This window comes from Tursiops truncatus, chromosome 20, assembly GCF_011762595.2.
Source record: "Tursiops truncatus isolate mTurTru1 chromosome 20, mTurTru1.mat.Y, whole genome shotgun sequence".
Lineage (NCBI taxonomy): Eukaryota > Metazoa > Chordata > Mammalia > Artiodactyla > Delphinidae > Tursiops > Tursiops truncatus.
In genome coordinates this window covers 47,811,842-47,836,798 of record NC_047053.1, presented here as the reverse complement: position 1 = coordinate 47,836,798, position 24,957 = coordinate 47,811,842, and the positions used below count along the sequence as shown (strand labels likewise).

General features: G+C 52.1%; 1 protein-coding gene across 6 annotated transcripts; it reads left to right on the top strand.

Moving 5' to 3' along the window:
* Positions 1–272: 272 nt before the first annotated feature.
* Positions 273–24,159, top strand: GAA (alpha glucosidase). Of its 6 annotated transcripts, none has more exons than XM_033846726.2 (20): positions 273–409; positions 3,174–3,872; positions 4,864–5,009; positions 6,682–6,847; positions 6,931–7,027; positions 7,527–7,646; positions 7,727–7,845; positions 7,932–8,063; positions 8,934–9,044; positions 9,521–9,634; positions 9,732–9,816; positions 10,279–10,396; positions 10,761–10,894; positions 19,374–19,525; positions 19,689–19,837; positions 20,850–20,991; positions 21,398–21,541; positions 21,950–22,114; positions 22,422–22,574; positions 22,984–24,159. In XM_033846726.2, the coding sequence occupies exons 2-20, from the start codon at positions 3,348–3,350 to the stop codon at positions 23,041–23,043; spliced, it is 2,832 nt and encodes a 943-aa protein (XP_033702617.1). In that variant the 5' UTR covers positions 273–409; positions 3,174–3,347; the 3' UTR covers positions 23,044–24,159. The 6 variants fall into 6 exon arrangements, with proteins under 6 accessions (XP_033702617.1, XP_033702618.1, XP_033702619.1 ...); XM_073797763.1 differs by lacking the exon at positions 273–409 and adding an exon at positions 423–441; XM_073797764.1 differs by lacking the exon at positions 273–409 and adding an exon at positions 456–473.
* The last annotated feature ends 798 nt before the right edge of the window (positions 24,160–24,957 follow it).

Sequence of the window (24,957 nt, the reverse complement as noted above, 5' to 3'; positions counted from 1 at the left end):
TTTCAGAAGAACTTTAAGTTGCTTTCAAATTTTCGCTATTTTGTCGTCTGGGTGCTAGATTCGCAGAGCCGTGCCTCGGCGGGCGGCCTGGCGGGCTCCAGGATGCTGAGGGTTCGCTCATGCGGGGGCGTAGCGCCCTCTGCGACCCCAAAAGACGAGGCCCCGCCTCTCCCCCAGAGCTCTCCCCTGCAAGGTGCGCGCCCCCTGAGCCCCTCCCACGTTCCAGGGACGCCGAGGCCCAAGGAGGGCGAGGACGCCACCAAGCGCCCCGCCACCAGAGGGCGCATCCCCGAGGCGAGCACTCACTAAAGGCGCCTGCGCAGGGGTCTGTCACGTGACCCGCCGCCGCTGCTCTGGTGGGCGCTGGATCCTGAAGTTGCTGCTACGGGCCGGGCGTGCGTGCGCGGAGGTGAGTAGGGGGCCGGGCGCGCGTGCGCGGAGGTGAGCAGGGGGCCGGGCGCGCGTGCGCGGAGGTGAGCCGACCTGACTGCTGGACCCGGGCTGCAGTGGTCCCAGCGAACGGCGGGGCAGGGGAGGTCTGCGGCAACCCCACAGAGTGGAGGCTTGGCGGGTGCGGGCAGTCGTGACGCCCGAAATGGGAGGGGTCGAACGATAGAGGGATTGGTCAGTGCTTTCCTACTGGAGAAGTTGAGCACACCGTGCCACGGCCGCGCGCGGCAGGAGGCAGCAGTAACGACAGTGACCCCAGTAACATCGGGGACCCCGGAAACTCCACGGTTCCCACTCACTGCCCCCGAGCTGGGCGAGGAAGGCTGCGCTTGCCCCCGTTCACAGGGAGGAAGCTGAGGCACAGGAGGTTGAGAACCCTTTACTTCCCTCTGCCGGTGGTGGAGCTGGGCTTTGAACCCAGCTTGTCTACACCACCACCGTGGCCTGGGGAAGCAGCAGTTCTGAGACACTTACCTGAAGGCGGGGTGACCGACCCACTGGGTCAGCAGTGCCACTTGATCTACTGACCTTCAGTTCTTCCCCGTTTTCTCTCTAAATTGTCAAGCGCTGTGAGTGTGGCTCTTCCCCATTTTAGGATCTCTTCCCCTTTCTAGGCTCTCTTCCCTGTCTGTAAACTGGAAGCAGGGAAGGGCATGGGGTGCTGCCCTGGCCGTGCTTCTGGACACCTCTGCAGCTTCTGAAGTCTGGGTGGGAAGGGCTGAGGTCATTGCCCAAGAGCTCCCAAGTGAGGACCCCTGGACTCCACTCTGAGTTCCTTAGTTTCTGAGTCATTATGATCACAAATGTGTCTGGCAGGGTCAGGTGAAGCTGGGACACTATGTGGTATAAAAAAAGAGATATTAGTCTTTGTCTCCAGTCCCTGGCACACAACTTCTAAAAACCCTGGAATCTTGGGGGTGGTAAGAGTGTCTTTTATATGCTAATGAGATGACTGGGGGCTTGTAGATAGCTTCAGAATGGGGGCTAGTCCCCAGAAGGACCAAGGCAGGATTCGAGGGTGGGAACTTTCTCCTGGGCTTCCTCTGGGCCGGAAGCTCTTGATTAAGAGAGGGGACTGGTGATTAAGTTAGTCACCAGCGCTCAGTGATTTCATCGTTCATGCCCTACATAATGAAACCCTAAACTAGTTGGGGTTTGGAGAGCTTCCAAGCTTGTGAACACATTTTGGTGCTCAGAGGGTGGCCAGCCCAGAGAGGGCATAGAAGCTCAGCACCCCTTCCCCATACCTTGCCCTCTGGTTGTTCCTGAGTTGTATCCTTTATAATATACAGGTAACAGTAAGTGAGTTCTGTGAGTTGTTCTAGCCAGTTGTTGAACCTGAGGAGGTGAGGGGTGCTGTGTGAACCCCGGAATTGATAGTGGCTTGGTCAGAAGAGCCGGTGACAACCTGGGAGTTGTGGTTAGTGTCAGAAGTGGGGGAAGTCTTGTGGGACTGAGCCCACAACCTGTGGGGTCTGCACTAACTCTGGGAGTTCATGTCAGAATTGAATTGAATTGCTGGACACCCAGCTGGTGTCCAGAGAATGGGAAAATTGGTTGCTGAGAAAAAGCTCCACGCTTTTGGTGTCATAAGTGTTGTGAATGAAAACAGTTCACTCTTGCATCTAACGTACTGGTGACCCATGGTGGCCAGAATGTTCCAGGTGACCGGTGTGTGTCTGTGACAGGCTTGGACTCTCTCAGTGACCTGGGCGCACTTCTGCCTGGCGTGTGACATTTCCCCAACACCTGCATGTTTCTGGAGGCCATGAGAATGCAGCTCACAGACCTCCCACCACAGGGAGCTTCACTGACAGGCTCAGCCGCCGTGCTCTGAAATCATCACTGCATTTCCTGCGAGGGGCTGCCTCGCGGCCCTTAACGCTAGGGCAGGCCGCTTCTGGGAGACCTGGACCCCTCTAATGGCCAACTTTGGCTCAAGGAATCCCAACCCTGTGGCCTTGCCCAAGCTTCCCTAACCTACATGGCAGTCTGGGGCTCTTGAATCCACACCGCCCTCCCACGGGGTCAGACCTGCACGGGTGTGTTGGTGCTCTCAACCCTCTCTGGCAACCTCCCCAGTTTCTCTCAGACAGATAAAAAGGACCCCCCTAATAAAATCCTTGCATATTTAGTCCCATATCAGTGTGTGCTGCTCCTTGGAGGAGCTGGACCAGCAATGTTCCCTATAAAATATTTAGAACATACAGATAATCAAGACACAGGTAAGAACAGTCTTAGTACCAAAGTAACCAGAGTGAGGCTCCAGTGCAGCTGCTGTGACAGAGACCCAGAACCAGACCCCACACGAGCCTGACTGCAGGGGCGGGGAGGGGCTCCGCCTGCCCAGTCCTGGGGGCCAGGCTTTTTCTTCTGTGCTTGGCTGTCCCTGAGTGTTGACCTGGGCTGCAGTGCCCAAGACCCCTCACAGGCTGTATCCACGTCCTGGTCAGCCCAAGAGGGACAGAAGGAGGGAACACTTCCACCCCACTGGCCAAGACTCACCTCGGCCAGTCTTCATACGGGAGCGGGACTTATCTACTGTGGGAACTTGTTTGTTCCACTTGATCTATCACGTGGGTCTTTGTGTGTTATTAGGTTATTTTTACAGACATTCTAGATGCGTTTATTTGTAACATATTAGAAGACTTCACAATGCACAGGATTCTGCAACTCCCTGTTTGGGACTTTTCTCTCCTTTTCCTTTTTCCTCCCTCCCCCAGGTCTGCCCTGCTTCCTCACCAGACCTCACTTCTAGCCTGTGCGCTGCTGGGCTGGCCACAAGTTCATGTCTGGAAGCTGCTTTGAGAGTCTCCTGAGGCCCCGGCCACTCCCTGCTGCCGTCCCTTTGAGCCTGGTTCTTCTGTCTGCAGGCCTCCTGGGCCCGCTGCCCACACATGATGAGGTGGCCACCCCGTTCCTGCCCCTTGCTGGGGGTCTGCGCCCTAGTCTCCTTGGCCATCCTGGGGCACATCCTGCTTCATGACTTCGACGTGGTCCCCCAAGAGCTGCACAGCTTCTCCCAAGAGGAGATTTACCCAGCTCGCCAGCCCAGAGCCAGCGGCCAAGGGCCCCAGCCTGTCCCACGGCGCCACGGCAACCAGAGGGCAACACCCACACAGTGCGACCTGCCCCCCGACAGCCGCTTCGACTGCGCCCCAGACAAGGCCATCACCCAGGAGCAGTGTGAGGCCCGGGGCTGCTGCTACATGCCTGCAAGGTGGCCTCCGGGCACCCAGATGGGGCAGCCCTGGTGCTTCTTCCCTCCCAACTATCCCAGTTACAGGCTGGAGAACCTGACCACCACCAAGACGGGCTACACGGCCACCCTGATCCGTGCCACCCCGACCTTCTTCCCCAAGGACATCATGACCTTGCGGCTGGACGTGCTGGTGGAGACTGAGAGCCGGCTCCACTTCACGGTGGGCGGGCGGGGGCTGGGCAGGGGCAGAGAGTGTGTGGACAGTGGATAAAGACAGACTCTACGGGGTGTTTGTTTACGCACAGACGTGTATTATGCCCTCACCTGGAGTCTGGGTGTGAGCAGACACAGTGCCTATGCTCAGGGAACAGTGGGCCGCTAAGACAGTCACTAGGAGGTTCTACAACATGTTCTAGGGGACAGGGCTCAGGGCAAGGTGGTGGGAGGTTAGGTCGCCCCCAGGAAGTGACATCCCAGCTGGGACATAAAGTAGGAGTCAGGAAGGGGAAAGGTGGAGAGGGAGGAAGGGGGACGGTTCCAGGCAGTGGGCAGTGGGATCCCAGCCACTGAGGGCAGGGCCTCTTGTCTGGTTTATTCCCTGCTGCTTCCCAGCCCCTGGAACAGTGCCTGGCACATATTAGGTGCTCAGTAAAAAGTTGTCAACTGAATGAATGTGCAGACACAAAGGTGAGAGAGGCTGAAGTACGTAATTCAGTACGGCCCTGTTATTTTAACAAAGTAACTGATGGCAGCCGTGGGTTACTGAGTGATGACTATGTACCAGACAAGGGCTGGGTGTTCTAATTATGTTTTCCCGTTCACCCTGTGACTAGATATGCCAGGTGGAAAAATGTTGCCAGATTCAGCAAATAAAAATACAAATATGAATTTCAGATAACCCAGGAATTAGTTTTTTTTTTAGTGTAAGCATGTCCCGTGCAATATCTGAGATGTATTTATACTAAAAAAATTGTTTATCTGAAATCCAGATTTCCTGTGTCTTACCTGGCACACCCCACAGGAGGTGCTCTCCTGGCTCTATAGACGAGGAAACAGGCTTAGGTATGTGGACCAATCTGTCCACACGCTGTGTGCGGCCACCCTGAGACTTGAACTGACGCCTTGCTTCTCTGGAAGGTGAAGGATGGAGTGGACAGGTGTGCAGGGCAGCCAGCCACCAAGGGCCTCATGACACTGCTCTCGTCCTCTAGATCAAAGATCCCACCAACCAGCGCTATGAGGTGCCCTTGGAGACCCCACGTGTCCGCAGCCAGGCGCCGTCCACGCTCTACAGCGTCGAGTTCTCAGAGGAGCCCTTCGGGGTGATCGTGCGGCGGAAGCTGGATGGACGGGTGCTGTGAGTGCCCAGTTTCTGTGCCCACTATCTGCTGGGAGGGTTAGGGAGCTGTAGGGCATCGTCCCTGACCCTTTTGTAGTCCACCCTCCTGCTCTGGCCTCCTGGCTGTTCCTTGCCCCGCAGGGCCCTGGTGCTTGCTGTTCCCTCCACCCCGAGCCCTCAAAGGCCCGTTCTCAGAAGGGACATTTGGCAACAGCTGGAGACATTTTTGGTTGTCACCACTGGGCGTTAGGGTGCTGGGATACTGCTAAACACCCTACAATGCACAGGCCGGCCCAGAACACGGAGCGATCGGCCCAAATGTCAGTAGTGCCTCAGCTGAGAAACCCTGGTCCAGTCTAAAGTGGCAACCCCACTCCAGGCAGCAACCCCAAGCCTGCTTTATTCTTGTTTATTTATCACATACTACACATCAGTATATCAGGCATTGCAGTGATTAACTCGTCCAATCCTCATAACAACTGGGACGTAGGCGCTGTTATTATCCCCACTTTACAGATGGAGAGACAAACATAGAGAGTCCAGGTGCTTGCTGGCAGGTGACGGAGCCCAGCCCAAGCGTCCGTGCTGTCGGCCACTCTGCTCCATGTCCCTCCGGGGTTTGTGTGCCCCCACGGGACCTTACCTTTGCTTGGACCATGGCTGCCATCTGCCTGAGGCAGGAGCCTTTCCTGTTCCCTCCTGAACCGCCAGCTCCTAGAGCAGTTCTGACCCACAGCAGAGCTCAGGGGTATTTGTGGAGAGGATAAGGGTGTTGCTTGGTCTCGCCCTCACCTCCCCCCAGCCCACCCCCCAGGTATTAGATGCACCGAAGCATCTTTTAGACTCAAACGCTGTGGCTGTGAGTCCAAGTGTTCGGTGTCGCTCTGGCCCAGAAGCGCCCGCCCATACCCCCAGCCACGGGGTCAGCAGTTTTGCCGCGGCTGCCCGCTGGCCCTGACGCTGGGCTGTGCAAGCACCTTTCCCAGGACGCATCCCATGCACTTTGCCCACATAGTCCTACACGAATATGTGCTGGCTGACAAGGCCCTGCTCTGCACCGAACTCTGCTACACGCTCAGAAGGAGGGACCTTGGACTTGCCCAAATCTTCAGAGCACTTGCCTTGTGAAGTGCATTTCTTTCTTTTGTGGCCTGTTCATTTTTTGGCCGGGTGTTGTGGACCTGCTAGCAGGACTGACATAGCAGAGGGAGGTAGAAACGGGCTGTGCAGATGCAGGGTGTGGGCTGGCTCTGCAGCTGGGGGGCCTCTCTGAGAAGATGACCTGCAAGCGGAGTTTGGAGAGAAGTTTTTTAAGCATTTTATCAGATCTTGGTCTTGAACACGCACAGACACCCACAGGCAGGTGAGCAAAGTCTTAACACGGGCTGGTGGGGTGCGGCAGGAACTTGTCCCATGAAATTAGCCGGGATGCGTCTGCCATGCAGAGAGGGGCCCTGTACGTGGTTTTTGCCTTCCTCTTGATCCCATGGAACCTCGGGGCACCCTAACTGCCCCTGGCTGGGCAGCTCCACGATGCCTGGGAGCAGTTTGGCCCTCCTGGGAGGTGCTCAGGGCCACGACTCCCAGGACTGTAAGGGTTTTGGGCAGCCCTTGCCCAGCACTTGCTTGTGGTCAGGGCTCATGGGGCCATTGGCTTCTTGTGCGAGGCCACCTGGTCTCTTCCTGGCAGGCTGAACACCACAGTGGCCCCCCTGTTCTTCGCCGACCAGTTTCTGCAGCTGTCCACCTCCCTGCCGTCCCAGCACATCACGGGCCTCGCCGAACACCTCGGGCCCCTGATGCTCAGCACCAATTGGACCAAGGTCACTCTCTGGAACAGGGACGTCGCCCCTACGGTAAAGGGGCGGCCAGGGAGGGGTGTGCGATCGGAGGGGCTTCATGGGCCAGGACGTAAAGCAGGGTGTCTGCCGTGTCCCAGCCCGACGTGAACCTATATGGATCTCACCCTTTCTACCTGGGCCTGGAGGATGGCGGTTTAGCTCACGGGGTCTTCCTGCTGAACAGCAATGCCATGGGTAAGCAAGGGGGTACTGGGGCCCTCCACATCCCCCAGCCAGTTCTGCTTCTGAGCTGCCGGCCAGGGTTTCCCTGGTGCAGCCACACCCCCTCCTTCGTAGAGGGGGCTGGGGCTCTCTGCACCTATCTGACAGACTGGAGGTAGAGGAGGAGGCAGGGGGTCGGGTCTTGTACACTGTTCCGAGAAATGACCATTGGGCTGTGGCCTCTGCCAGCTCTGTCCTTCAGTGCTTCTAAGGTGGGCTCTGGGACCTCTGACCTGGGTGGGGTGGGGCTGAGGCCAAAAAAAGGGGCCCCAGGCCCAGCTGCTCAGCGTCTTCCTGTCCTGCTCCAAGGATCTCAGCAAGCTGGGCTCAGAGTGACTGTCCCAGGGCCCCCAAGCTCCCTGTGGGAGGACCCCGCCTCTCCAGCGGTGGTTTGGCCCATTGGTGCAGTGCCGAAGGCCCTGGGCAAGGGGGGTGAGTATTTGTCTCTGAGCCCCAGGGCTGCTTCCCCCAGATGTGGTCCTGCAGCCCAGCCCGGCCCTCAGCTGGAGGTCGACAGGCGGGATCCTGGATGTGTACATCTTCCTGGGTCCGGAGCCCAAGAGCGTGGTGCGGCAGTACCTGGACATCGTGGGTAGGCCTCTCCCTGGCCCTAGCCCCTGGCCCCTCCCTCCCCAGCCCCTCCTGCCCGCTCACGGTCGCCTTGGCTCCCAGGCTACCCATTCATGCCACCGTACTGGGGCCTGGGCTTCCACCTGTGCCGCTGGGGCTACTCCTCCACCGCCATCACCCGCCAGGTTGTGGAGAACATGACCAGGGCACACTTCCCCCTGGTGAGTGCCGGGGAAGGGCCTGGGGCCCCCAGGGTGGGGCGGGGGCAACGAGCCTGGGTCCCGACCACCCTGTGCTGTGGCTGCAGGACGTCCAGTGGAATGACCTGGACTACATGGACGCCAGGCGGGACTTCACTTTCAACAAGGACGGCTTTGGGGACTTCCCGGCCATGGTGCAGGAGCTCCACCAAAGTGGCCGGCGGTACATCATGATTGTTGTGAGTGCCTCCTCCCCTCTTGTGCCACAGGAAGCAGGCTCTTTTGGAAGGAGAGGGTCCCAGTGTCTGGTGGCTCCAACTTTCAGTCCTCATGGTGGCCATGGTCACAGAATGTTTCTGAGGGTCTTTGATATCGAGGGAATATCAGGTTTATAGACTTGACTCCTGCTATCCAGTCATGTCCCTGGAGACATCTGTCTGTGGCTCAGGATCCTTACGGCTGTAGGTTACTTGAACAGCTTAAAGCAAGGGCCGGGTGGAGCTGTGTGCCAGGGCGGCTGGAACCCCAGAAGTTCCGTGAGACTCCTGGCCCTGCCTCCCTGCAGTCAGCTTGTGGGAAGGAGGGCAGGATCTGAGTGGCTCAGCAGACAGACACACTTCCCTGGGCCAGTCCCTGCAGCCAGAGGGGTGTGATTCAGGGTCTGGTACAGCTGGGGGGCCGGAGGAGGGGAGGGGGAGCCAAGACAACCCCTCAGGAGAGGAAATCCGTTTGGAATTGGGCTGATGGTCATTTCCATCCCTGCAGCCCCTCTGAAGGCAGCAGCATCCAGGTCCACTCAGAGCAGGGAGCGGGGAGGGCAGACGCAGACCTTTTCTTTTCTTATTCAAAATGAAATAAACGCTCCCTGTAGAACGTTTGTGAAACTCTGGGCCCTTAAAGCAAAAGTAACGCCTGCATCCAGGTGCGCCCTTTTTGGCAATGGGGGCGGGGTCACGTGCACGTCCACGCACACGCAGCGCGTTGGCGCATCCAGGGCACATCCACCTGTGCCTCGTTAACGTTTATCGAGAGCATTTTCCCGTTTTCCCAGCGATGGGTGCCGAGGCTTTGGGCATTTCTCTCTCATTCTGACTGGTTTCTCTCCCCAGGATCCTGCCATCAGCAGCTCCAGCCCTGCCGGGACCTATCGACCCTACGACGAGGGTCTGAGGCGGGGGGTCTTCATCACCAATGAGACTGGGCAGCCGCTGATTGGGCAGGTACAGCAGGGCCTGGGGGGCGAGGGGGAGAAAGCAGGGGTCCCTGGGCAGTGGGGCTGCAGGGGGGGCGGCAGTGACAGCTGGGGGTGACAGTGGCCCCTGACAAGGAAGACCACCCTGAATCCTTTTGTCAGGGGCCCTTGTTTGCGGGCAGCTCAGAAACAAGCTCCACAGATGCTTGCGGAGGCCTTGGGGTCCTCCACATCCTCTGGGCCCCCAGGGGCTTCCTGATGGTTCCCAGGCCTTCCCGGTGGGTGGGGCAGGCCCAGAACCAGGAGGAAGGGGGTCGAGCCTGAGGGGAGGCTGGCAAGGCTCCCAGCAGTGCAGATTCTGGGGCCTCTCCCCGTGCTCCTCCCCTTGCAGTCCACCCATCCCTGGGTTAGATGAGTGAGGCTACGGCTCTGCCTGCAGTCAGGACAGACAGGGCCTCCGTGCAGGCTCCAGGGGCCCTGTCTCCCCTCTGGCCTTTCGTCCAGGTGTGGCCCGGACTCACCGCCTTCCCTGACTTCACCAACCCCGAGGCCCTTGACTGGTGGCAGGACATGGTGGCCGAGTTCCACGCCCAGGTGCCCTTTGACGGCATGTGGATCGTGAGTGTGGCCCCACCCTTGGGTGTCCGGTGGCCTCAGGGACCGGCCCCACTCTCTGTACCAGGCAGGGCACCCACCCCCAGGGCCTCTCTTGCAGGACATGAACGAGCCATCCAATTTTGTGAGGGGCTCAGTGGATGGCTGCCCCAACAGCAACCTGGAGAACCCGCCCTACGTGCCAGGTGAGCTGCCTCCACCTGCCGGCCCCCCAGCACTAGTCGGCTGGGGATTTAATGGCTCAAATCAGGGATTTCCTTCTCTGGTCTGGGAGACTCAAAGCTCTGGTTTCTGAGAAGCTGATGGGCAGCGGCCAGCCCGGGAAAGGCAAGGGGTGCCCTGGGAGTAAGGTTCATGTGGGGAGACCCCAGCCACGTGATGCTGACTGGGCATGTGCAGCTGAGGCTAGACCCTTCAGAGGGGGTATTTCAGGCTTTGGCAGTCGGACAGGGAAAAAAAAGTGGTTAGGAGCAGGCAGACATGAAGTCTGGGTGTGCAGACCACAGCCTGCGGCATCGCCTTGTCCTGTCCTTGGAGAAGTGGAGACTGTACAGGGACGCACCCCGTGTCCCAAGGGGTCTCTCAAGATGTGGGGGGCACCAGCCTGCCAGGAGGAGGCTCCAAGGAAACAGCCCCCTCTCCTCCAGGGGTGGTTGGCGGGACCCTCCGGGCAGCCACCATCTGCGCCTCCAGCCACCAGTTCCTGTCCACGCACTACGACCTGCACAACCTGTACGGCCTGACCGAAGCCTTCGCCTCCCACAGGTGAGGGGCCAGGGTGCAGGAAGGAGAGGAGGAGGCCCTAGCCATCCCTACATCCCACCCCCGCCCCCCACCCCAGCTCCATGCCTGGTGCCTCAGAGGAAGGGCATGGTGACGAGACAGAGAGGCCAGGGCTGACCAGGGCCTCTGGCCCCCTTGAGTTTGTCCTCCCCGTGACACGTGCATCTTCGAGGGTAAGTCAGGTGGCAGGGCTGACTGCCTGGCAGACAGTGGCGGTGACCTCAGCAAGCCAACTCCTTGCTCCCAGCTTGTCCTTCCTGCTGCACTGCCAGGCACTCTTGTGGGCAGTGGTGGGGCTCCTGGTGACCCTGCTCAACGCAGCTCTCTGTGCCCCTGCTCCACCCAGGGCTCTGGTAAAGGCTCGGGGCATGCGCCCCTTTGTGATCTCTCGCTCCACCTTTGCCGGCCACGGCCAGTACGCCGGCCACTGGACAGGGGATGTGTGGAGCAGCTGGGAGCAGCTTTCGTACTCCGTGCCAGGTGAGCACACCTGTCAGGAGGGGTGCAAGGAGGTGAGGGTGGGCCCTTCTCCGGGCGTGTTTGCCCAGAGCTGGGTCCTCAGAGAGATGCTGCTGCAGTGGCATGGGGCCCGTCGCCAACTCATGTGCCATTGGACTCACCTGTGGTGCCCCTCTTCCAATGTCCCCATCTCGGATTCATGCTAACATCAGAATGTCCCTTCTGGTGACCACATTCTGAGCTGCATGAAATAGCATCTGAGCTCAGTCCAAAGGGTGCCCCCACCCCTCTTGTCTCAATGCCTGGCTCCACCCTGCAAAGAAAATTTTGATTTTTGTTCCAAGAGCTCTGATGCTACAGACAGATCTTAGGCCCAGGGATGGCTCAGGAGCCCTGGGGAAGGGGATAGAGGTGACCCCAGAGGTCACAGCTGAAAAGAGCCTCCACCAAACCCCCGGCCTGGAAGTGCTTTCATAGTCGCAGGCTTGCTTCCATGTGCGATGCATCTACAGAGCCTCGGGCCACAGGGATGTCCTGCCGAGCTGAGCTCTCGGGTGAGAAGTCCATTCCTCCTTCACAAAGTGGCTGCTGGCTCTGCCCACGGGTGCCGACCGGCTCTGATTTTCACCCTGGGGCCAGCATGGTGGGTCGAGCCTGAGCACATGCAGGCCAATCCACCCCAGAGCCGGATTCCTGGGCTTTGTGTCCACCTGCCTAGTTCTTGGGTTTCAGTTCTGGTGTGAGCTGTTGTTACCAAGCTAAAATAAGGCTGTGCAGCTCCCAGGACCTGCTGTGACCCAGACCAGCACTGCTCACAGCCCCAGGCTGCGCCCCATCCTGCCCATTGGGCTTCCAGTCTGGGTCCTGGCTCCCGAGGAGACGAGGAGAGGGTAGCCCAGCAGCCTCTAGTCCTGCCCAGCGGTGGTGGGATTGGCACGGGGCCCAGATGCTCTGGAAGCTGTCTGACCCTTCAGCAACTCAGGGGACTCACTGACCCTCTGCTGTAACGATGTACCACACCCCAGGTGATTTAAAAACAACAAACTTATTCTCAGACTGGAAGTCTGATCACGGTGTCGGCAAGGCCTTGCCCTCTCTGAGACTCTAGACAGAATCCCTCCTTGCTTCTTCCAGCTCTTGGTGGTTGCCAGCAGTCCTTGGCCCTCCTTGGTTTGAGGCTGTGTCACTCTAACCTCTGCCTTTGTCATCTCTCGGTCTTTTTCCTGTGTCCTTGTCTTCACATGGTGTTTTTCCTCCTCTTTTCTTTTTTAATATAGTTCCCTGGGCTATACAGTAGGACCTTATTGTTTATCTATTTTATATTTAGTGGTGTGTATCTGCTAATCCCAAGCTCCTGATTTATCCCTCCCCCACCCCCTTTCCCCTTTGGTAACCATAAATTTGTTTTCCACGTCTGTGAGTCTGTTTCTGTTTCGTAAATAAGTTCATTTGTATCATATTTTAGATTCCACATATACCTGATATCATATGGCATTTGTCTCTAACTTTACTTAGTATAATAATCTTTAGGTCCATCCATGTTGCTGCAAATGGCATTATTTTCATTCTTTCTTATGGCTGAGTAATATTCCATTGTATATATGTACCACATCTTTATCCATTCATCTGTCAATGGACATTTAGGTTGTTTCCATGTCTTGGCTATTGTGAATAGCACTCCTATGAACATTGGAGTGCATGTATCTTTTTGAATTATAGTTTTGTCCAGATATATGCCCAGGAGTGGGTCACATGGCAACTCTATTTTTAGTTTCTTAAGGAACCTCCATACTGTTGTCCATAATGGCTGCACCATTTTACATTCCCACCAACAGTGTAGGAGGGTTGCATTTTCTCCGCAACTTCTCCAACATTTATTATTTGTAGACTTTTTAATGATAGCTATTCTGACTGGTGTGAGGTAATACCTCATTGTAGTTTTTCAAGATTTAATTGTATTTATTTTTGGCTGTGTTAGGTCTCTGTTGCTGTTCGCGTGCTTTCTCTAGTGGCAAGCGGGGGCTACTCTTCATTGCAGTGCATGGGCTTCTACTTGCGGTGGCTACTCTTTTGTGGAGCATGGGCTCAAGGCGCGCAGCCTTCAGTAGTTGTGGCACGCAGGCTTCAGTAGTTGCGGCGCACAGGCTTAGGTGCTCCGTGGCATGTGGGATCTTCCCAGACCAGGGATCGAACCTGTGTCCCCTGAATTGGCAGGCAGATTTTTATCCACTGTGCCACCAGGGAAGTCCCTTATTGTAGTTTTGATCTTGCATTTCTCTCCTAATTAGTGATGTTGAGCATCTTTTCATGTGCCTATTGGCCATCTGTACATCTTCTTTAGAGAAATGTCTTTTTAGGTCTTCTGCCCATTTTTTGACTGGGTTGTTTGTTTTTTTGATGTTGAGCTGTATGAGCTGTTTGCATATTTTAGAAATTAAGCCCTTGTCAGTCACATCATTTGCAAATATTTTCTCCCAGTCCATAGGTTGTCTTTTCATTTTGCTTATGGTTTCCTTTGCTGTCCAAAATCTTATAAGTTTAATTAGGTCCCATTTGTTTATTTTTGCTTTTATATCTATAGCCTTGGGAGACTGACCTAAGAAAACACTGCTATGATTTATGTCAGAGAATGTTTTGCCTATGTTCTCTTCTAGGAGTTTTGTGCTCTCATGTCTTATATTTAAGTCTCTAGGCCATTTTGAGCTTTTTTTTTTTTTTTTTTTTTGGCGGTACGCGGGCCTCTCACTGTTGTGGCCTCTCCTGCTGCGGAGCACAGGCTCCGGACGCGCAGGCCCAGCGGCCACGGCTCACAGGCCCAGCCACTCTGCGGCATGCGGGATCTTCCCAGACTGGGGCACAAACCCGCGTCCCCTGCATCGGCAGGCGGACTCCCAACCACTGCGCCACCAGGGAAGCCCTTGAGCTTATTTTTGTGTGTGGTGTGAGGGAGTGTTCTAACTTCATTGATTTACATGCAGCTGTCCAGCTTTCCCAACAACACTTACTGAACAGACTGTCTTTTCTCCATTGTATACTCTTGCCTCCTTTGTTGAAGATTACTTGACCATAGGTGTGTGGGTTTGTTGCTGGGCTCTCTGTTCTGTTCCATTAATCCATATGTCTGTTTTGTGCCAGTACCACACCGTTTTGATTACTGTAGATTTGTAGTATTGTCTGAAGTCTGGGAGGGTTGTGCCTCCAGTTTTGTTCTTTTTCCTCAGGGTTGTTTTGGCAATTCTGGATCTTTTGTGGTTCCATATATATTTTAGGATTATTTGCTCTAGTTCTTTGAAAAATGTCATGAGTAATTTGATAGGGATTGCATTAAATCTGTAGATTGCTTTGGGTAGTATGGCCGTTTTAACAATATTAATTCTTCCAATCCAAGAGCATGGGATATCTTTCCATTTCTTTGAATCATCTTCATTGTCCTTTATCAATGTTTTGTAGTTCTCAGCATATAAGTCTTTCACCTCCTTGGTCAGGTTTCTTCTGAAGTATTTTATTTTTTACCTTTTGGCTGTGCTGTGTGGCTTTGTGGGATCTTAGTTCCTTAACCAGCGACTGAACCCAGGCCCACAGCAGTGAAAGCGCCAAGTCCTAAGCACCGGATCAGCAGGGAATTCCCCAAAGTTTATTTTTTTTGATGCGATTTTAAAAGGGATTGTCTTTTTACTCTCCCTTTCTGCTATTTCATTGTTAGTGTAAAGAAATAACAGATTTCTGTATGTTAACCTTGTATTCTGCTACCTTGCTTTATTTATCAGTTCTAGTAGTTTTTGTGTGGAGTCTTCAGAGTCTTCTATATATAGTATCAATGTCATCTGCATATAATTACAATTTTACCTTTTCTAATTTGGATACATTTTATTTCTTTTTCTTGCCTGATTGCTGTGGCTAGGATTGCCAATACTATGTTAAATAGAAATGGTGAGAGTGGGCATCCTTGTCTTGTTCCAGATTTTAGTGGAAAGGCTTTCAGCTTTTCACCATTGAGTATTATGTTGGCTTTTATTATGTTGAGATATGTTCCCTCTGTACCCATTTTGGTAAGAGTTTTTATTGTGAATGGATGTTGAATTTTATCAAATGCTTTTTCTGCATCTATTGAGATGATCATGTGGTTTTTTTCTTTTGTTGATGTGGTGTATCACATTGATTTGCATATGCTGAACCATCCTTGCAACCCTGGGACGAATCCAACTTGATCGTGGTGTATTATCTTTTTTTATGTGTTGTTGGATTCAGTTTGCTTTTATTTTGTTGAGAATTTTTGTATATTAATCAAAGATTTTGGCCTGTAATTTTCTTTTTTTGGTAGTGTCTGTCTGGTTTTGGTGATGGTGGCTTCATAGAATGACTTTGCGAGTGTTCCGTCCTTTTCAGTCTTTTGGAAGAGTTTGAGAAGGATCAGTATTAGTTCTTCTTTGTATGTTTGGTAGAATTCACCAGTGAAGCCATGTGGTCTTGGGCTTTTGTTTGCAGGGAGTTTTTTTAAATTACAGATTCTATATCACTTCTAGTGATTGGTCTGTTCAAATTATCTATTTCTTCTTGATTCAGTTTTGGTGGGCTGGATGTATCTAGAAACTTGTCCATTTCTTCTAGGTTGTTCAGTTTGTTGGCATGTAATTGTTCATAGTATTCTCTTATGGTTTTTTATATTTCTGTGGTATCAGTTGTTATTTCTCCTCTTTCATTTCTTATTTTGTTAACTTGGGTCCTCTCTTTTCTTCTTGGTGAGCCTGGCCAGAGGGTTGTCAATTTTGTTTACCCTTTCAAAGAACCAGCTCTTGGTTTTATTGATTTTTTTTCTATTTTTTTAAAATCTCTATTTTATTTGTTTCCTCTATGATCTTTATTATTTCCTTCCTTCTGCTAACTTTAGGTTTTGTTTGTTCTTCTTTTTCTAATTCTTTTAGGTGGTAGGTTAGGTTGAGATTTTTCTTGTTTTTTTTTTTTGAGGAAGGCCTGTATCATCATGAACTTCTCCATAAGGACTGCTTTTGCCGAATCCCACAGATTTTGTTTGGCTGTATTTCCATTATCATTTGTTTCAAAGTATTTTTAACTTTTCTCTTTGATTTTCATCACTGACCCATTGGGATTTTTTTGTTGTTAGTTTCTGCTTTATAACAAAGTGAATCAGTTATACATATACGTATGTTCCCATATCTCTTCCCTCTTGTGTCTCCCTCCCTCCCACCCTCCCTATCCCACACGTCTAGGTGGTCACAAAGCACCGAGCTGATCTCCCTGTGCTATGCGGCTGCTTCCCACTAGCTATCTATTTTACGTTTGGTAGTGTATATACGTCCATGCCACTCTCTCGCTTTGTCACAGCTTACCCTTCCCTCTCCCCATATCCTCAAGTCCATTCTCTAGTAGGTCTGTGTCTTTATTCCTGTCTTACCCCTAGGTTCTTCTTGACATTTTTTTCTTAAATTCCATATATACGTGTTAGCATACAGTATTTGTCATTCTCTTTCTGACTTACTTCACTCTGTATGACAGACTCTAGGTCCATCCACCTCATTACAAATAGCTCAATTTCGTTTCTTTTTATGGCTGAGTAATATTCCATTGTATATATCTTCTTTATCCATTCATCTGATGATGGACACTTAGGTTGTTTCCATCTCCGGGCTGTTGTAAATAGAGCTGCAATGAACATTTTGGTACATGACTCTTTTTGAATTATGGTTTTCTCAGGGTATATGCCCAGTAGTGGGATTGCTGGGTCATATGGTAGTTCTATTTGTAGTTTTTTAAGGAACCTCCATACTGTTCTCCATAGTGGCTGTACCAGTTCACATTCCCACCAGCAGTGCAGGAGTGTTCCCTTTTCTCCACATCTTCTCCAGCATTTACTGTTTCTAGATTTTTTGATGATGGCCATTCTGACCAGTGTGAGATGATATCTCATTGTAGTTTTGATTTGCATTTCTGTAATGATTAATGATGTTGAGCATTCTTTCATGTGTTTGTTGGCAGTCTGTATATCTTCTTTGGAGAAATGTCTATTTAGGTCTTCTGCCCATTTTTTGTTTTTTTTTTTTGTTTTTTTTTTTTTTAGTAGCATGTTGTTTAGTCTCCATGTAATTTGTTCTCTCTGTGGTTGATTTCCAGTTTCATGCTGTTGTGGTCAGAAAAGATGTTTGAGATAATTTCTATCCTCTTAAATTTGTTGAGGCTTGTTTTATGTCCTAGTATTTATATAGTCTATCCCAGAGAATAGTCCATGTGTACTTGAAAAGACTGTGTATTCTGGGGTTTTTTTGGATGTAATGTCCTGAAGATATTAAGTCTGTTTTATTGTGTCATTTAGGATCTCTGTTGTCATATTGATTTTCTGTTTGGAAGATCTGTCCATTGATGTCAGTGGGATGGTAAAGCCTCGTGTTATTATTTTTATTCCCATCAATTTCTCTATGTCTGTTAGTATTTGTTTTATGTATTTAGGTGCGCCTATACTGGGTGCATATATGTTAATGAGTGTAATATCCTCTTCTTATATTGATCCTTTTATCATTATATAGTGTGCTTCTTTATCTTTCTTTATGGCCTTTATTTTTTTGAAGATACAGAATTATATTTAATCATTTTTTGTTGTTAATAAAAGTCATTTTGAATGTTCACTTTGACAATCAAAGATCCCATTGCCCTTTAGCATGGTGCAGTCCAAGGTTACCTGTGGTTACTTCAGGTAACCACACTACAGTCAAGGGCACCATCCCCCTCTCATCTTCAACTCTGAGCGAATAATAGCCCACATGCACACCCCTGCCACTTAAGTTTCTAAAGATTCCTATTAGCAGAGGAATGAGAACCCTGTCATCTAGGAAATTTTAGTAGCACAGCGTCTAAAGAAATGGCAGCTAATAGCTACAGTAGAAAACAGTAGCTAGCAAATTTCATGCATGGGTCAGAATTCTGTATTTTTATATTCCCATCTTAGTTTAAAATACTAAGCCTCAATGACCTGTAACGTGAGAAAGAGTTGGTTACACCTGGGTCACTGATGAGAAAACAAGATCTCTGAAAATGTTGCATGGGCTTTGTTTTAAAGTCTGTTTTGTCTGATACAAGTATTGCTACCCCCGCTTTCTTGTCATTCCCATTTGCATGAAATATCTTTTTCCATCCTCTCACTTTTAAGCTATGTGTGTCCTTTGCCCTAAAGTGGGTCTCCTGTAGGCAGCACCTTGTAGGCTCTTGTTTTATTATCCAATCTGCCACTCTGTGTCTTTTGACTGGAGCGTTTAGTCCATTGACATTGAAGGTAATTATTGATATGTGTTTATTGCCATTTTAGACCTTGTTTTCCATTTGATTTTGTATTTCTTTTTTGTTTCTTTTATGGTTTGATGGTTTTCTTTTGTATTTTCCTTGTGTTCTTTTGGTTTTTGTGAATCAATTTTATGTTTTTGATTTGTGGTAACCTGTTTTTCAAGTATGTTAACCTGTTACTATATCTACTTGCTTTAGACTTGTAGCCATACAGGCTCAAACACATTCTGAAAAAAAAATCTATATTTTATTACTCCCCTCCCCCACATATTATGATTTTGATGTCCTCTTACATTTTCATGTTTATCCCTTTGCTGTTCATTGTAGTTATCATTGCTTTCACAAAAATATTTTTGATTTTTTTTTAAATCTTTGTACTGGCTTAGGTGATTTACTTTCCAATTGTGATTTTCTTTTTCCTATAGATTCTTGCTTCTTTTCTATTTAGAGAAGACCTTTCAGTATTTCTTTTAGGATAGGTTTAGCATTGCTGTATTCTGTTAGTTTTTGCTTGTCTGAGAAATTCTTTATCTTTCCTTCTATTCTAAATGATAACCTTGCTGGGTAGAGTATCCTAGGTTGCAGGTTTTTCCCTTTCAGGACTTTGAATGTATCTTGCCACTCCCTTCTGGCCTGCAACCTTTCTGTAGAGAAAGCAGCTGATAGCCTTATGGGGTTCCCTTGTAATTAACTTTGTTTTTCTCTTGCTGCCTTTAGAATCCTCTTTAACTTTTGCCATTTTAATTATGTCTTGGTGTAGGTCTGTTTGGGTTCATTTTGTTTGGGACCCTCTGTGCTTCCTGTACCTGGTTCCCTCTTCTGATAAGGTCACCAGTCATGGTGAATTAGGGTCCACCCTAACGTCCTCTTCTCAACCTGATTACATCTTCAATGACCCTATTTCCAAATATGGCAACCAGGGGTTAGGACTAGAACTTACTTTGGAGGGAAATACAATTCAGCCCTAACGGGTCTAGTTTGCCCTGCCCACCCTGCGAGCTAGGGAGCAGATGCGGCTTGTCATTCTGCTGACCACAAGTGCAAGGTGCAGTGGCCATTGGTGTACTGACCATCAGGTGGGGGCTGGGTGGGAGGGGCTTTGGGAGGGATCCTTGCCTCCAGCCAGTTCAACAGACATGTCTGTCAGGCTCCTTGGCCCTAGACTGCTCCTACTGTAGCAGCTGGAGGCCCATCTGACTCTGCCCTCCAGAAATCCTGCTCTTCAATCTGCTGGGGGTGCCCCTGGTGGGGGCCGACATCTGTGGCTTCCTGGGCAACACTTCGGAGGAGCTGTGTGTGCGCTGGACCCAGCTGGGGGCCTTCTACCCCTTCATGCGGAACCACAATGGCCTGAACAGCCTGGTAGGGCGGGGGCAGCAGGGGAGGCCGTGCCCTGGGGAATGCCACTTTCTGTGCCAATGAGCCCAGCACTGGCTGGCCCAAAGTGCTGGGTCTCCTGGGGTGGGGGGACCTCGGAGTCCATGGTCCTAGATCCCAGGTGCTTCCTCCACTCCCTCCACTGCAGCCGCAGGAGCCGTACAGGTTCAGCGAGACGGCACAGCAAGCCATGAGGAAGGCCTTTGCCCTGCGCTACATGCTGCTGCCCTATCTCTACACGCTGTTCCATGGGGCCCACGTCAGAGGCGAGACCGTGGCCCGGCCCCTTTTCTTGGAGTGAGTGCCTGGGTTGGGAGTGATGGCCTCCGGCCCACTGACCCCAGGGCAGCTAACCTGCTGCAGGGGGTGTTCTGGGCACTGAGAGAGGAAGGAGGTTGCAGCAAAATCTGGGCACTCCCCACTGAGGTGCCCCCCTGAACCCCCAGTTCCCACCCGTTAGATTCCAGCTCAGGGCAGGGAGCACTGGATAATGGAAAAACCCAGGATGAACACTGAGTACAGACCAGGCCTCCCAGATGGTAAAACAAGTTATAAGACTATCATGATTGAATCCATCTGGGGCTTAAGGGGACAAGACCACTAAAGAAATCCAATAGATATCCCCCAAGTAGGACTTAGTATATGTAAGAAGTTACCGTACCATAAAATGGCACCTCGAATCAGAGGATTAAAGGATCCTCCAGTAGTAAGGTAATTAGTTAGCTATTTGCAAAAATCAACTTATTTTCCACTCATCTGTACAAACCTAAGTTCCAAATGATTACGTAGTTAAATGACAAAAATTAAGCTGTAGAAAAGCTGCAGGAAAACAGAAGTGAATGCTTCTCTATGACCTGTCAGGAGAGGGCTTTCTAAGCATCAAAAGCAAAAAAGCAAAGGGAAGGAGGTTTCATTTAGGAAAAAAAAGTAACACTTCTTTGAATATAAGCAGAAAAATATTAAAACTGCTCTGAACATAGATTGTCAAGGCAATCGAATGGGAGAAAACATTATCAATAAAATGACAGTCACTGTCCCTAATGTACAGAAACTCAGACCAGGGGTAAGAGCCAGATAGACATGTGGGCAAGAACACAACTTGCAAACAGGGAATGTGAACAGGTCATGCCCAAGTAGTCGGGCAGGGAGAGGTTATTCTTGGCTCCTGCCTTGACTTAAGCTGGCCAGAACCGGCCCTGCCACATGTAACCCAGGTCCTCTGGCTCCTGTCCACGCCTCCCCATGGGTCCCTTGAGCCCACTGACCTCAGAGGTCACCAAGCCCCCCTGCCCATCCCTCCTGTTTGAAGGTTCCCCGAGGATCCCCGCACCTGGACAGTGGACCGCCAGCTCCTGTGGGGGGAGGCTCTGCTCATCACCCCGGTGCTCAAGGCTGGGAAGGTTGAGGTCACTGGCTACTTTCCCCGCAGCACGTGGTATGACCTGCGGACGGTGAGTCCTGGGGCCCTGAAACTTGGGAGGACGGGGGAGATGGAGCGGGTCTTCCCTCCAGCACCATCCGTGTGGACCAGAGTGAAAAAGGAGTTCTGGCTACATGAGGGGCCCTCACCTGGGTGCTCCATCAGCATCATCCTGTGTGAGCCTTACAGGACCCATTTTCCAGATGGAGAAACCGAGGCTGAGTGGGTGACTTGCCACTGAGCTGAGCTGGGACTCCAGTTCTGCTCCCAAACTCCTGCCCCTTCTTGCGTCCTCTGACCTGCCCTACCCGAGCCCTGGCTCAGGCCTCGCATGCTCTGTCCCCACCATGTGGCCAGATCTTTGCTCTCAGCTCCTGACAACAGCACAGGAGCTTGGCAATGCCCAGGACCCTTTGTGACATGACATCCCCCTCCAGGTGCCAGTGGAGGCCTTTGGCAGCCTCCCACCTCCTGCACCCCTCACGTCTGCCATCCACAGCGAGGGGCAGTGGGTGACACTGTCCGCCCCACTGGACACCATCAACCTCCACCTCCGGGCCGGGCACATCATCCCCATGCAGGTACTTGGGCCGGGCCCCTGATCCTATTTGTCCAGCCCTGGGGTTGCTGGGACCCCACATGCCTCTGTTCAATTGGGGGTCTGCCCCCAGGCAGAGATGATCCTTCTGAGGGTTGAGGATGAGCTGGGCTGGGGAAGGACAGGATACATCCTTGCACTCACTTGCTCCCGGGCCTGGTGAAGGAGAGGCCTGCTTCATTGGCCTTTCTCAGAAAACTGTCAGTCTGCAAACCTCTTTGGGCCTAACGTCCTCTGAGGTGTCCACGGGCCTCCAGGCCGCTCGGCCGTGGGCTGTCCTGCGGATCGTGGTTTCTTCTAGCACGGCACTGTCCCAGCCTAGTGCTCCTCACGCCTGGGTCTGGAGGCCTCCACCAGGTTTGGGACAGTGACGGGGGCCACCCCCTCCCAGGGCCCTGGCCTCACAACCACAGAGTCCCGCAAGAAGCCCATGGCCCTGGCTGTGGCCCTGACTGCAAGCGGGGAGGCCCGAGGGGAGCTGTTCTGGGACGATGGGGAGAGCCTAGGAGTGCTGGACCGTGGGGCGTACACGCAGGTCATCTTCCTGGCCACGAACGTGAGTTCTGGGATCCGCCTAGGCTGGGGGCTGTCTTGGGGTGATTATCCTGACTTGGTGAGGGGAGCTGGCCTGGGGTCCTGGGATGGCCACCTGTCCCTGGGTCAAGCAGACTGAAGGGGAGAAGAGCCTGTAGGCCAACTGCCTTGGCTGGAGTTCCCTGCACTGCGCCAGTGTCCTAGGGTTTGCACGGGGTGTGCTGCCGACCTGCCCTCCCCATCTGCTGTCCAGAGGCCCTGCCCTGGTGGGGCTTCCTGGCCCAGGCCATCTTTTCACACCTCTGGTCCTGTCTCTCTGCTTCGGCCAGAACACCATCGTGAACCAGCTGGTGCACGTGAGCAGTGAGGGGGCTGGCCTGCAGCTGAGGAAGGTGACCGTCCTGGGGGTGGCCACAGCCCCCCAGCAAGTCGTCTGCAATGGCGTTTCTGTATCCAACTTCACCTACGGCCCTGACACGGAGGCAAGAGAGCCTACATTTGAGGCCAGAAGGCCTGTCCCTGAGGGTGGGCGAGGGGGCGGGAGGTGCCCGCTGAGCTGGCATCATGGGATTCCCTGTCCAGAAGGGAGAGGACACTTAGGCCTTACAAGGGGCGGAGAGGAACTGATCCTTGCGGGGAGGAGTGGGAAGGTTCAGTCCCCTCGCACTTCACATCTTTTCCCTGCCTGTGTCCACACTGTCAGCCCCTGGTTAGAGGGCAGCTCATTTCCAAAGCAAATTAAGGCGGCCACTGCCAAGAGTGCTCAGAGGGAACAGAGCGAGACACTCCCAGGGCTAGGTCAGACCCCATGTCCACCGTCCACCCATGTCCACAGACTGCTGTCTGCCCCACCTCTGTTGCCAAGCAAATTTTCCTATTTCTTGTCCCCAGACCCTGGACATCCCTGTCTCGCTGACGATGGGAGAGCAGTTCCTCATCAGTTGGTCTTAATCTGGGGCCCAGTGGTGTGCTGCTCCTTTACAGACCTCCCGGCAGCCCAGCACCTGCACCCTCAGTCGGCGGTATGTGGGCCTTGGGTCAGAGCACTTACCCCGAATCGCATGTCACTGACATCCCTGCACACCCGGATCTGCTTGTGAGTCTGCCCCCCAGGCTCTGGGCCAGCAGCTCTTCTGAGTCTTCTGTCCAGATCCCAGTCGGGTCAGTGCCCTGAGGGGTGGTGCCCTGTTTACTGGAAGATTTGCTTCTCTGTAGCCTGTCACTGTGACGCATGCAATGTCAGTCACCACTGCCTGCCTGTGACGCAGAGGTGGTGCTTGGTATGGGGTGGTACCTGCACCCCAAGGTCCTGGCTCTGACCTGATGAAAGCAGAGCTGGGGGGCCGCTGCAGACTGCTTTCTGGGCAGCTGCCCCCGACAACAGGGGTGGAGGCTGTCCACCAGTCTGACAAGTGGGCCTAGACACTCGGCAGAATTCCCAGGACTTGGGGATCCCTTAATCTGAAGTGCAATTATTTTTAATAAAAGGGGCATTTGCAATCAAGCTTCTGCCGGTCCTTCTGAGATTCAGGGTAAGGAGGATGTGTCTAGAGGCCCTGACACAGAAGCAGGACTCCTTCCTTGATGGGCCCCTGGACGTTCCCAGGCAGGGTGTGCATATGTGCTGTACTGTGCATGCTCAAAGCAGCACCCTCACGTCCCCACCTCACACCCTAGTATCACCCATCTCTAAGGTGACTGGAAAACATCCAGCCAGGCCTGGTGTCAGTCATGTGGTGGGAGATACACCCTCCCCCCGACCCTGCCCAAGGGCTATGCAGACTAAGCTGCTACCCCCAACACCTCCGTTCCCAGGCAACAGCTGGTCTGCTTTTGGTCACTATAGACTAGTTTACATTTTCTGGTATTTTATATAAATGGAATCATATAGCATGTATTTCTTTTGGTCTAATTAATTACTTACTTTGAGATTTATCCATGTGGTGTGCTTTTTAATTGCCAAATAGTTTTCCATTGGCTAGAGGTGCCACATTTATTAAATTTACATGGATGTAAGGATTGTTTTCAGTTTTTGACTATTGTGAATAAAGACGATGTAATCATGGACCAGTCTGTGAACGGACATGTTTTCATTTCTCTTGAGCAAACACCGCAAGTGTGATATGGTCAGGTCATATGGAGGGTGTGTGTGTGACCGAACTGTTTTCCAAAGTGGGTGACACACTGCACTCCTACCAGCCTTGCTGTCGCTTGGTGTGGTCCGTATGCTCATTTTCAGCTGTTCCAGTGACAGTGGATCTCGCAGGTCTGATTTGCAACTGAAGATGGCGAGCATCTTTCATGGACTTGACTTGTCACCCATAAATCTTCTCTGGTGAAGTGTCTGTTCAGGTATCTTGCCCATTTTTACTTGGATTTGTTGACCTTATTATTGAGTTACAAAGTACATTGTTTTTCCAATTGCTACCATAACAAATTACCACAATCTCTGTGGCTCAAAATAACACATTTATTCTGTCACAGTTCTGTAGGTCAGAAACTTGACACGGTCAGCTGGGCTAAATTAGGTGTCAGCAGGGCAGCTTCTTCTCTGGAGGCTCCAGGGGAGAATGTGCTCCCCTGCTCATGCAAGTTGTCGGCAGAATTCAGTCTCCTGAGTGTATGGGTGTGAGGTCCACATGTCCCTGTGGTTGAGCCAGACGTCCTCCTCAGCTTCTAGAGGCTGCTCCATATCCTGACTCGTGGCACCTTCATCTTCAAATCCAGCAATGGTGGGTTGAGTCCTTCTCACCCCAGAGAATCAATCCTGCCTCTTCCTTTATACCACTCTCTGACCCATGGTAGCCCAGAGCATTCTTGACTTTAAAGGGCGCATGTGATTAGATAGGGTCCACCTGGATAATC

Bases quoted from the DNA above. Each gene is read 5' to 3' on its own strand.
- GAA (XM_033846726.2), top strand. From the start codon at position 3,348: ATGATGAGGTGGCCACCCCGTTCCTGCCCCTTGCTGGGGGTCTGCGCC. The intron at 7,846-7,931 runs GTGAGTGCCGGG...CTGTGGCTGCAG, and splicing joins CCAGGGCACACTTCCCCCTG to GACGTCCAGTGGAATGACCT. The intron at 22,575-22,983 runs GCAAGAGAGCCT...TCTTGTCCCCAG, and splicing joins CCTACGGCCCTGACACGGAG to ACCCTGGACATCCCTGTCTC.